Source organism: Porites lutea, chromosome 1 (assembly GCF_958299795.1).
Source record: "Porites lutea chromosome 1, jaPorLute2.1, whole genome shotgun sequence".
Taxonomy (NCBI): Eukaryota; Metazoa; Cnidaria; class Anthozoa; order Scleractinia; family Poritidae; genus Porites; species Porites lutea.
Genome location: NC_133201.1, coordinates 41,968,438 through 41,981,528, shown reverse-complemented (window position 1 = coordinate 41,981,528; position 13,091 = coordinate 41,968,438). Strand labels below are relative to the sequence as shown.

The following is a 13,091-nucleotide window of genomic DNA, read 5'->3' as shown; positions in this document are numbered from 1 at the left end:
ATTAATTTATTAGTTTAGTTTATCGCATGTGAGACGATCTTCAGACATTCTCTCCGTTTGAAGCGGACCGATACAACGTGTTGGACGATCCAAACTCATTCAGACGAACTTAACTGAACCAGACGTCGACCTTTTCATGGACGTAACTCACTAAGTTTGGTTCGACTCATGAAAAGTTCTACGTTTGGCCTAGGCCATACGTTAGATAGGCTTATGTTGGGAAGACTACAATGATGGACCAAAGTCTTACGACAAATTTGCATTTGTAGTCCGTTTAAAAGGTACTCATGCCCAGCTCCTTGTCCACCCCACATACAACGTCAACCCGTGTATTCGTAGACTGCAACACAGTCCGTATTTTTGCATGTTCAAATGGCGAGCCGTCAAACGAAAGGTCTGGAACGAGGCTGAAAACAGAGAGCGAGAGTGGGGAGAGACGCTACGGGCGTGTGAGGCTCACGAGCTTCGCGCGCGTATGACTCTTACGCCACGCTTTACCGATTTCTTTACTGATTTTGAGAAAAAAAAAACCCGACTGTTTTGCAGTCTAGTGTATTCGCAATTGCTCCCACGATTCAACATTGTCTAGAGTGGAGGAGAGGAAACCGCAAGGGGCATTTATTGAAAGATGCCACTGCTTTACGAAGGAATTATTGTCCAAAAGACTTTTGTTCATGAATGTAGGTCACGCTAACAAAACACAAACCACTGTTCTATTTAAAAACCACCAATGGAAAGAGTATAAAAGAAAGAAGTAACAGCAAATGTTTACTGTTGCGGGTGTTTTATTAATTAAATCATACCAAAATATGTACGTGCAAAGATAACGATACCCACCTTCAATCGTCATCCTAGGAAGACAGGACAAATCTTCTGATGCATTTTGTTGTTCCGCCAATTGGATTCCTTAAAGTGTTTCAATTAAACAAGTGTAAGATCGAACGCTCTTCTGAATAACACAACGTACAGAGCGTGAAACCCCGCCTTACAACCAGCCCGTTTTTGTGACCAGCTCGTTATTAACAACAATATTCTTTCGAATCGACCTAAACGTAAAAATCTCTGAGTCAATTTACTTAGAAGACCCTGTTAAATACGACCACCTCTTTATTCGGAAAAGGATTTTATGTTCCAAAGGTGGTCGCATTACGTGGTTCCACTGTAAATATTAATCAAAAGGTGTTAAACTAGAATCAGATTGATAGATGAGCTAATGACACAGGCCAACCAATCGCCACTGCAAGCTTTCGTACCTTTGGTATAAATCATAGTTTTGTCTTCCTCAGAAAGAATGCTCACTTTGCCATGTAACTTTTCTTGCTCTTTTCTATTTAGATCTCTCTCATACTCTGGCTGTTGAAACACAAATAAAGTAAAAGTGTTCATTTTGTCAACTGCAGATGACGGCGCAAGTCATCACAAGAACCTAGTATACATATCGTTATTAAAAATTTACATCTGATTTTACCATAAACATTTTATTTCGTCGTCCAGCAATATAACTTCTTAGTACTGAATTTTGATTTTTATGTTGACATTCTTGGGCATAGCACAAACATTTTAGGCATACATACATCAGGGCTCATCACTAGTGTTAGACAATGGGGATTATCCTTGAAACACTCCTTCAGTTTGTCTTGAAGAAACGATCCATGTTCAAGTTTTTTCTGAAAGCAAAGCAAAGTAAGACAGTGAACGTTTTTCAAGACCTCACAGAACGTCTTATGCCCCATTCACAGTTAAGCAAAATTCTTGGGGGTAAACAAGGTACATTACGGTCTATGCGAAAGTAGTGGATGAACAGGAGGTAGCTTAAGGGCTGAATCTGCTCCAATCTTTCCCTGTCCAGATTTTTGTTACTGCTCAGTTTCAAGGGTCATTTGGTATCTCAGGGCGTGATCAATTGACGGTATTTCGGTATAAGAATAAATGCAATAAACTCTAGAAATCACTTGTTTTTGAATTCATTGCATTTTAACATCTAGAAATCCGCTTGAAATAAAATATTCCGATGTATTTAACGTTTAAGTAGTTCAAAACTCACACTACAAGAAATTTGTAACAAATTCCGGTTTTTTATATTCTTATTCCGCAATACAATAAATCAAACGCGCCCTTGGACAAATCAAATCTGAAACCATTTGTTTAAAGGTGCTGAAATTGCTTGAAATCGCGCAGCCTAGCAACTGCAATACAGCGTCCTAACAATAATGAGGTACAGTCAAAGCCCGCTTTACGCATACTCACTAGATACAGACACCTCAAAGAAAGCCCTTACAATTTCCTTAAATTCAACCCGCTTAATACCGACACCCCGTTAATAAGGACACTATCTCTGGCCCCCTCAGTGACAGTATTAACGGGGTTGGACTGTATTTGGGAAGGCCAGTGTTGTTTTGTAATATCCACGGGGGGAAGAGAGTAACTATACTGCCTGGTGCTTTATGATGGAAGACACGCAGGGTTGATTACGTGCCGTCCACTTTCAACGGCAGAGAATTCTTGGTGTTATTTACCTTGAACATCTCCACACGGTCATTAATGGGAAGAAAATCCGCCGGATCGGCATCATGATTCCACATAGACATGATTCCCTGTAGAAAAACGGATGTTCTGTTTTCACTAAACTATGTCTGCAACATACGCTAATTATTACCATCCAGAGTACAAAGTACAAAGTAACTAATCAAAACAAGGGTGTGGAAGCACAAACACATGTTATGTTTCCAATAAAAACGATCGCCGTTTTCCTACTGGGTTTTTCTCACTGATAAAACGTTTGATGTACAGTCCTAGGGTAAACCTGTTAGAAACAAAGCTGATATTTTTGGCAACTTCGTCCCCAAGGCTTTTCCGGTTTACCCTGAAAAAATGAGAAAGCCATGGGGACGAGGTTGTTTCTTTGGTACTCGCACTTCCATCTCCCACTGTGTGGAAATTTTATTTCCTACTTATAGTTCCCTGCCTTCACTCCCTGTTCTAGACGTGGTACAAGTCGACTTCTTATAAGTTCTTAAAAGTGAGCGAAGCGAGCTTCGATGCATGAGGTCGCGAAGCGAACGAGCAAGCGACGACGTCTTGAGGTCGACTTGTTTCGCCTGAATGGATATGAATCGTATTATAAATTCACGCGGGAAAAAAATGATTGACATATGCTGTGTCGGGAGCGGCGTGAAATGTCACTCACTGTCCTATTGCTCAATTGTCATGACGTCACCGGTGGAATTTTCGACCGGTGAATTTCGCGCCAAACAGGTATGAAAAGTCCTTTAAAATGGCATAACCAACCAGGAAAAAAAAATAAAGGACTTTTAGCAAGTGTATTCCTGTTTATGTCCGCTTCTCCTTAGGGTGAACAAAGACGTTTTTGAGCGATGCACGTCAACAGGAAGTGGACATTTAACAATATTTGGCAGTAGTTCGCCTACATTTTTGGCTAATCGTCTCTATAAGAGGAAGACAAACTAAGCATTACAAATTTTGCAGCCTCAAGAGATATTAAAAGTGAAAACGCGTCGCTTCCGTTTGACGCACGTCTCTCAAAAACGCCTTTGCTTAAACACTCTATAAAGCCCCTTAGACCCCACCCACTGCCCCCTTTCTAACTCAATTGATATCCCTTGTCTCATCTCCCTTGGCTTGTCTGAAAACAATCACCCAGTAAAGACAGACAAATGTGTTCGAAAATTTACCATAATAAGTCCAAGACCAAAATTACTGCTCTGGTGTTTGGTAGCTAATTCAATGCTGTGCAAAGCTGCTTCTATCCTCTCCGATGGAAAACCTTCCCTGCAACAATCGAGCAATAACGTGATTATTCTTTGAAACCACATTAAAATTCGAACCACAGCAAGCTGGCTGTAAAATTTTCTTGTGCCTGTGTACGCTCACGCTTCCCTTGTACACCGTATAAGGTAGTTAGCTTGAAATTCAGGAGAAATCAAAAAATTAAATGATCGGTTTACATCTGAACCGGGCTATATACCAACTGATACATGTTAGCCTGTTCACAGACCCTTGCGTCAAGCGCATAACGAAAACCGCAGGGATTTATTGACTGCAAGTGCAAGGAGATGGGGTTATAGAAGGAAAATCCCTTTTTCCCTCGCGCTCCGAGCTCGTCTATGGACAGGCTAGATACAATTCAGGGTTCGTACAGGTCATTTAAAACTGCCTGGAAAGTCATGGAAAATAAGTTACTGCAGATGACAAGCAAGGACAACGTAAAATCAAGACGAGAAATCAAACAGCGCGAACGGCACACATTTTGGAGGACTGAGGACACCAGAGTTTGAGTCTGTTAAACTGCTTTAGGTAAAAAATATGCTAAAACAGGGAAGGTTTGAAAATTTTTAAAAGCGACAGCTTAACCTAAGGTCATGAAAAACTTGAAATAGTCTTGGAAAGGCATGGATTTGAAGAGCTCAAAAGAGTACGAACCCTGTACATGTATGTTATCTCAAAAGTTATCATCATCATCAGCATCATCATCATCATCAAACCCCCCACAGCCAAAATTGCCATCAGCACCATCACAATCATCATCGTCATCATCAACAACATCATCATGATTGACCTCTAACTGTACTATAGCTCAACTTACTCAATAACCTTGTCAAAAGTGTTGTGAATAGTTTCCACCACCCTTGGATAGTCTTCTTTCTTGATTCCCTGAAGTCCAATTGTGTAAGACGCATCTTTCGTTGAGTTATCATACCTTCGCGACATGGATCGAGCGAAAGAAAATAACAAGTTAATGGGCCGCTTTAGTAAAAACCTTTCACAGGCGTCTCCATGAATTTGAATTATCTCATTAAGAGTACACTCAGGTAAAATCCGAAAACCATGCTATTCACTAGACACAACCAATTTTCTCCAACCCCTCCAAAATGGTGTTATTACAAAGAGGAATAACAAGTTCCAGATTAGCATATACGTTTTCCAGCTCTCCCACCAGCGACGCTAGAATTGCCGACTGTGGCTGTATATAATACTTTGGAGCCGGTCAGCCTTTCAAAGCAAGAGCTTGCCCCAGTTTTTTTAATTGATCATTTACCTGCTACCTAGAACCAAAATTGTTCAGGGAGCTAACAAGAAAACCAACTAGTTCATTCAGCTTCCCAGCTTGCAGATTATTTTCACTAAATTTAATTTTTTTTTTTTAGTATGTTTAACTCTACAAGATTGTAAAATTAACCATTTACATCGATAAAAATAATTAAGATTATTCTTTTCTATTTTTGTTCATGTTGTCCACGGTTAATGCAACCATACGGTTAATATGACTGTCTGAAGTTTCTTAGCGCACTGAACGGTGAATTTATTAACGGGGTTAAACTCTACCACGCATGATTCCAGTAGGGAGCGAGTGTTTTTTTTAGTGCTAAGAAAACCTAAATGTTGATGAAGTCAATGAAAGAGGCAAAAACTCTTACCCAACTCCTGCACAGTAACCAGAGCCAATGTTAGGTGCAATTAAAGACTGGTAGAAAGGTGAATTTGGACCACTAGTTAACAGAGATGATATAATGACCATGGTCAGGGCTTCAAACGAATCTGTGGTGCTGTTGAAGAAAAAGATAATAAATATTCAAAACATACAATTACAGTGGATTAACTACTGTGTAAACGTTCATGATTCCTGTTTGGATGCATTTAAGGGTTTACAATCTTTTGTACATGTATGACAGACTTTCTGCTTATTAGCGGTGCCAGCCTTTGCTCAGACTGACAAATGCCTGTACATGGTGTTTAAGTTTGTTGGGACATCTCGCAAGCAACCACCTCCCATGAGCGACCGCCTCTCCAAAACAACAATTTTTCCTAGTCAAAACCCTATAATAAAACCTCAGAAGCGACCTCGAAAACTCTTTGGCCTGACGGTTTTATAGTTTTCCATTGTTTTGAACCTCTCGTGAGCGACCACTTGAGACATGGTATGGTCCCTTTGTTCGCTGTATGTACTATTCCACTCTGAGTATGCGAAGAAAGTTAAGAGTGAGAGAAAACAGGGAACTACGCATATACGTAACCTACAAAATGCATGCAATAAAATATGTGCCTATAGGTAGATTTGTCGGGAAATATTCCCCGAAGAGATCCCGTGTAGTTTAATTCAACGATCGTCTCCTGTAAGCGAACACAAATTCTTCGCATCTTGGGTGGTCGATTACGGGACTGTATTTTGTAAATCTGTAGAGTGAGCGAATATTATCACCGTGTGAATAAATATTCTCGTAAAAAACTATTCCTTTTTTTTAAATTCACAAACATACCTTCCAGTTAGGTAATGTAATCCAACTGCGGTTTGTTTCTCAGGGTTTGCAGCCATTGGATCAAAAGGACAGGTGACGTGTTTTTCTCGCTAAACAAAAACGACAACAATAAGTATGAAGATAGGACAACTTAGACTCAAGAAGACTGAGTTGATAGACATTGCTTCTTGGTAAATAGAAACCAGGAAAGCTAAAAACCATCGGGTGACAAAGGGTCTTGAGTAAGCTGAAAAAGATTCTCTTTACATTCGAGGAAGCGGGCGACTACGAAGAAGATTGGACTTAAAGTATTTTTGGCGTATTCTAAAAAAAGCCATCCCGGAAAGCGTCATAGTGCTTTTTATTCACCAGAAAAGTCAACATGATTATTGGATTAGGTAACGCCCTCTCCCGATCGCAAAATTATAAAGCTTCTAACATTTGATAACTTATTTCCGTCACTGCGATATTCGCTAAACCTGTAGAAGAATGACGATAGCTATCGTTTTTTCCCGCCAAAATGACGCTGGTTCAAGCACGAAAACTACTGCAGCAATTAGTGGTCCGCGTCTTATAATGTAGGTCTCTTAAACGTCTCTTAAACGCATCTGAACTTGAAGTTAAATGCTAGCCTTGTCATTTCAGAAGTCTCAAAATATTAATATTGTCATTTACTACTATTAAATATAACTTACTGATTCTGTCCAGCGGGGCTCATGAGGAATGTCTGTTGTTATAGAAATCTTGTCAAAGTGACGCAATACTTTATTCTCAATACTTTTAAGATGACTTTCCAATGGAAGATCTCCGTACGTGTAGAACCTGACAAAAATTTTCAAAATTCTAAATAATGCAAATGTCAAAGTCTTCCAGGCATTCAGATCATGGGGACGGCGCATGGAGATGTGAGCAGAAAAATTTTTCCCGCCCTCTGACTTCGTGCCGCAGTCATTTTTCTGAACGGCTGGAGCGGTTCACTCCATATTTAATAGACAAATAAACCATGCAAGTAACGAATTGTGGCATCCATCTTGTAATTGACGGCGAAGAGAGGAGCCCGCAATCCTATTCTCCAGGTTGCTATTACGCGTGCTCGACACATGTGTATCTAGCTTTTTTGGACTTCAACTAACAATGAATGGGATGCACATCTATCACGCGAAAAAGCGTTGGTGCAAGAGCGTTTTGACCTTCGATCGTAGTTGCCCGCACTCCGTAATCTTTCGTAACACCACTACTATTTTAGTAAGACATTAACGTTCAATATTCTTTCGAAAAAACCCACCTGGAATTACTGGGATGATAATGTGAAGCATGAAAATCTTTCAACTGCTGCCACTGACGATAAAGAAGAAACGTGTAACACAGTTAGGGAATTAATCCAAAAAGTACTTATAGTCATGGATGTATTTGACAAAAAAGCAGTGCAATCATAATAGTCCGACAGGTAAACTAAAACTGTAAGGAGGAATTTGCACCAACCACACGTACAGTTAAGGAAAGTCACCGCGTTGCTCGGACTCTTGGGCATATCTAGTAAGCACTAACAGCTGACTTTAGGCTGGTTTCTTTAGCAACACAGTCGGCGTCATAAATGTAAACAAAGCTGTTTGAGTGCTTTTGAAAATAAATTAATGATTACAGCTGGACGGAGACATGGTTCACAAGATTTTAGCTTCCTTCCAACAACTTATGATTTCCCCTTTTGCCTGTGAAGCGAGACTATCAGAATCTGAAGCAGGAGTGGAGGAACGAACGAATCACAATGCTTTTCACCATGCATGCATTGTGAGAACTGTGATTAGTATAGCTCCTCTGCCTCTGCTGCAATACCCACAATCGATCTAGTTTTCACGACTGTCAAGTGGTGGAGTCATAAGAAGAATCAGAAACGCTATTTCATTAGATTATAGAAAAAAGAAAGAACACGGTGATTCCTGGATGCAGGCAGTCCTGTTGAGAGAACAACACACAGACTCCGTTTTTACCGCACTGAGGTGTCGTATTCTCCTGGGAACTGGCTTACGATGTAATATATGCGGAAGTAGTAAAGTAAGAAATTAGCATAGTTATTCAGTACAGACTAAAGGTGTGGTTCGACAGGAGAAAATGTGAAACTACAAACGAAACCAAAGACTCTACACGTACTACCAACCACAAATATGTACTATAAACTAAGTAAAATGAGTCGTTTCTATAGAAAGTTATACAGTAATTCTCTGGGCATTTTTAAGATATCTAGCTTTGAGGTAGAAGTTAAAAATCTTACTTACTGTGAGGTCAGGAATGCAAAGAGGGTCTCCTCCACTATTGTTGCTGTATGTGTGGCTGGGTAACAAGTTCCTCTGTGCGTGGTAAGAAAATAGTGACTCTGGGGTGCTCTACAGATAGACAGAATAATTAATATAACATTATTATTAGTACCCACTCTCTTAAGTAGTAAAATTTCCTCTCAAAATGTTCCTTAAGTGACTTGATTTTTTCTGCACATTACAAGTTCAAGTTCAAGTTCATTTATTCACACTTATTCAATTAAAATACAACAACAAAAAGAAAGAAAAAAAAATAAGTAAAAACAGAGCTAACTATACATTGAATTAAACATGACAAGGGAAAAAGTGTGTAGCAGCCAAGGGAGCCAAGCTTTCAAGTTGGCTACTACCACAGAGCGGTTACAAGTGGGTAGAGGTTATACAACAAACAGATTACCTTAATGATACAGTGCAGCTAGGAATTTTACAACTTCACTACCATTATTTTTTGCATTAAAGATCTCTCAAAGATTTCTGACAACTTTCAAACAAAACTTGTTTGAATATTCTACACTTTGTATAAATGACAGTCTCTAAGAAGCTGAGCAAGCTTGGTTAATATCAATATTAGCCAAGGTTATAACTGTCCATTGTGAACAAAAAAAAACGCTGTGCTTTGTTTTCAAGTGTTTATGTTGGTTATTTCATCCTCTTTGCTAGCTTATGCTATGCTTACAAAACTTGTACATGAATGCCCTGGTTAAGGTCAAGGTCTCGGGATCATCATCTGCTTACCATGGCACCCTTCATTTCATTGAACACCACTCCTTTGAAAATTATTGGTGAGTTTGGGTCAGACAGATCTTCTGGTTCTAAACGCCAACCTTCCTGCCTGGATCAAAATTCATCAATTATTACTCAACTTTTCATAATGATCTTACAACTACATGTACGTGTAGGTGACCAGGGTGTTTTAAATCCCAGAATTCAAAGTGGCACTTTCTGCTGGTTTAATGGAATTAGGTCTCTGGGAAGGGAGAGTAATCTTCCTAGAGGTTAATTTACATGTAGGGTTACCATGAGGGAAGAGTGAAATTTAGCATGGTCAGTTTAACTGTGCCTTGAGTGCAATACTTAACAAAAAAAGGAGCTCCTGTATTTTCTTTGGGGTCAGTAGTATTAACATTCCATGTACTTTAGGACCAAACAATAGAGAACAAGTAATCATGTAAGCAAGCCCTGCCCCCTCTCCTACAATCCCCTTCTACAGCTGTCTCTCTCCTTTATCAGTGTGACAGGTGTTATTTTTCCTGCTACAATTGACATAGGGAGAGGAGGGTGTTATGTCTAGGTTGAAAGGATTTGCCAGCCATGGGAACAGATATTCTCCCTTAGTTTTATACGTATAAAGACCTGGCTGCCAAAAACGGAAGCTCAAAGAGGCCTTAGTCACTCATCCTCCATATGGTGATGCAGTTATTGAAAGTCTAGAAAGACGGCATTCCTCATACTGTGTAAGCACTCATCATATGCAGTGCACTAGTATACATTGTATGCTTGAATTATTAATAGAGGTGTATGTTTAATACAGGTTTATTAATACAATGAGAACAGAACAAACAAAGAGAACAAACCATAAGTGAAAACCTGGCTATTATTACTGGTATAACAACAACACTTTCAGCAAGCTCACCTAAAATCTTGTTCTCTGAGATGAGGAAAGAAAGCCGCATCCAGATAAACAGACAGCAAGTTTTCAAAGTCCTTTGCATTTTGTGTTGAGAAAGGATACATTGTGAAATCACTGGCTGTTAAAAGATTGAAACCAACATGAAAGTTTTCAATAAAAAGGGCACAAAAACAATCTTAAGAATATAAGTAGCTTGAAGGACATTTCACTTGCATTTTGTCTTAAAGTGCCCAGAAAATGGCTTGATAGATGTAGCATCAATCAACAGTTTCCTGTGAAAACTCTATGAGACAATGTGCAGTTCTTCAACCCCTTATTAAAAAATTATTTTTTAATAAGGGGTTAAAGTTAGTTTGCAACCATCTTTTTAAGACCTGGGCCTAGTTTTCAGGGCTCTTTTCATAACTGCAATGAGATCAAATCAAGGTGAATTACTGTAGATGGTAATTGCAGTGTACTCTTTAACTACACTTAATGTCCACAATCAAATTATTTTATTCAGTGACTGTGTAGCCTATCATACCTGTAAAAGCATTCATGAACGTGGACAGTGATCGGTTGAGCATCTTGAAGAATGGATCTCTAACTGGATAACTCTGTGAACCACACAATACAGTGTGCTCCAGGATATGAGAGACTCCTGTGCTGTCCATGGGGGTTGTGCGGAATCCCACACTGAAGGCAGAAAAAACAAATTTTGCAAATAACCCAGAGATGTCAACCACTGGAGATCTGAAATTTGGAGCCTTTTACTGTTGCACTACATTTTTTACTTGTCTAAACATCACCAACCCACCCCACTCCTGATGCATTACTGTTAACAACTTAACGCTTCAGTTGCTTGGAATTTAGGGACAAGAGCAAGAGAGCAAGGGTGGTGCAAAGTTGAGAGCACTCTCCCCCCACCAATGTGGCCCAGGTTCGAATCCTGGCATTGACACCATATGTGGGTTGAGTTTGCAGTTGGTTTTCTCCCTTGCTCCAAGAGGTTTTTCTCCTGGTACTTCTGTTTTCCCCTCTCCTTAAAAAACAACACTTCCAAATTTCAATTCAATCTGGAATGCACAGACACGGTTTCAATGAGTTCTATGTAACTCCTAAGTGTATGTGCTCCAAGGGTAAACAGAAAAAAAACAAGCATACAAATTACGATGACAATTTCTTTGTTGAATAATACTGGCACAGCTTCTTCATTCTTGCCAAAATAAAAAACTGATGGATATTACAATGAGCAAACTGAAGTGGGATCAGATGCGTGACACCAACAGTCAACTTCTGTACATACATACAAATCCAACCGATTGTTTTTCTGCTTAAGCCTGTTACAATATTAAATATTACACTGTGCTCAAATGTAATATTATACCTGAAAACATTATTGGAATCATCTCTTGCAATGTGTAAATGCTGAGCTCCAGTCTTGTCATGTGTTAGTTGCACAGATACTAAGAACAGTTCAGGAACAGACAAAACCTAAGGGGGAATTTCAAAAATGACAAATGAACAATCAATCACAAAAAAGGCTTGAAAACATCAGCTTCCAGTTGATCATTCTCACTGGATAAATCTCTATTCAGCATAATGATATTAAGATAAGAGTCTTTATCCATAGTTGGGTAGTCACAACAAAGGTTTGGCTTTACATACATGACAATGCAACCTATTTAAGATCAAGTACAATTAAATAAAATTAAATAGACACCTATTAATAAAATATCTCTTAAAGCATTCTGTTTTAACAGCAGGTAAAATAAAATCATGTCCTCTGTTTCACAAAAATCTCTGTTTCTTAGGGGGTAATAGTTGGTAAAGGGGATGGGAAGGAGTATCTGTGATAGTGTTCCATGATAGCTTACAGCCTTGATTTCTGATAACTTCAGCTATTGCATACAGGTTGTTGGTGTATCCGAATCTGAACGCTCGCTTAAAAAACTTGTCCAAGGCAATCAAGGTATTTACCTTGATATGCCGCTCAAATCTCAATTCCATACAAAAACAGGGAAATGATTAAAAGATCAAATAATTTTGTCAGTTGTTCTTCAGGGTATCCAAAATATTTACAAACACATAAAATGTATAAACGACTACTAGCTATTGGTTTCCCTAACACTGATTCAGTGGGAAAAAAATAATTTGCGATTTTTCAAAACAAAGAAAATTTGAATCATACATGTACCTGAAAATAATTTCTATTATACACAAGTGTACATACAGTGTATGATTGTACATCAAAGAAGCATGTATATGTATAAGTTTTTCAAAATTAAAGTAAGGGTCGAAAGGGATATTTAAAAAAATCATTGTGGCTTTAACTCCATCATTCTCATTAAAAATGTACATGAACCATATTTTCCAGATGGCAGTTTGCACTGTTTGTTCAAGTAAAAATAAATTCTTTAAATAATGCCTTCTATGCTTTTTACTACCTTTTTCAATAAAAAGCATTGATGCTGAACAGTCTCACTAAGAAAGTTTGAGTTAAAAACTTGGCCAATATCAAAAGAGGTGATTAAACACAATCACTGGAAGTATACCTTGTTAACTGTATAACCATGAATTCTGTCTCCAGGCTTAAACTGACCTGTTCCAGAAATAAAAGAAAGAAGAATATTCTACAGAGAAAACATTCGAGTTACAAGTTACCGAGAATGAAACAAAATCCAGCCTCTACAAAAACCAATGACACGTCGATCAATGATCAAAATTAATGAACTCACCTGCAGAACCCAGCGAGTCATACTTTTCCTTGACTGCACAGAGGTTACGATTCAGGATAGTCCTACAAGTAATTTAAAGTTAGCTTGTCAGGATCAGATTGTTTATTTAAGCAACAGACCACAGTATCTATGGGTTTACCGGCGTGATAACCCACGCAGGATGTTGGGAGAACACGAG

General features: G+C 38.8%; 1 protein-coding gene across 1 annotated transcript in view; it reads right to left on the bottom strand.

Moving 5' to 3' along the window:
• LOC140951387 (presequence protease, mitochondrial-like) overlaps positions 1-13,091 on the bottom strand; it is a 24,355-nt gene that overhangs the window by 10,280 nt on the left and 984 nt on the right. Inside the window, exons 2-18 of the mRNA XM_073400630.1 lie at positions 12,914-12,975; positions 12,731-12,777; positions 11,563-11,669; positions 10,720-10,871; positions 10,200-10,314; positions 9,302-9,398; positions 8,528-8,635; positions 7,540-7,592; positions 6,950-7,076; positions 6,276-6,364; positions 5,436-5,564; positions 4,604-4,717; positions 3,693-3,789; positions 2,517-2,594; positions 1,575-1,667; positions 1,254-1,353; positions 838-906 (exon numbers count right to left, since the gene is read on the bottom strand). Coding sequence (XP_073256731.1) covers positions 838-906; positions 1,254-1,353; positions 1,575-1,667; positions 2,517-2,594; positions 3,693-3,789; positions 4,604-4,717; positions 5,436-5,564; positions 6,276-6,364; positions 6,950-7,076; positions 7,540-7,592; positions 8,528-8,635; positions 9,302-9,398; positions 10,200-10,314; positions 10,720-10,871; positions 11,563-11,669; positions 12,731-12,777; positions 12,914-12,975 — 1,637 coding nt within the window. The remainder of the gene's footprint in view (positions 1-837; positions 907-1,253; positions 1,354-1,574; positions 1,668-2,516; positions 2,595-3,692; positions 3,790-4,603; positions 4,718-5,435; positions 5,565-6,275; positions 6,365-6,949; positions 7,077-7,539; positions 7,593-8,527; positions 8,636-9,301; positions 9,399-10,199; positions 10,315-10,719; positions 10,872-11,562; positions 11,670-12,730; positions 12,778-12,913; positions 12,976-13,091) is intronic.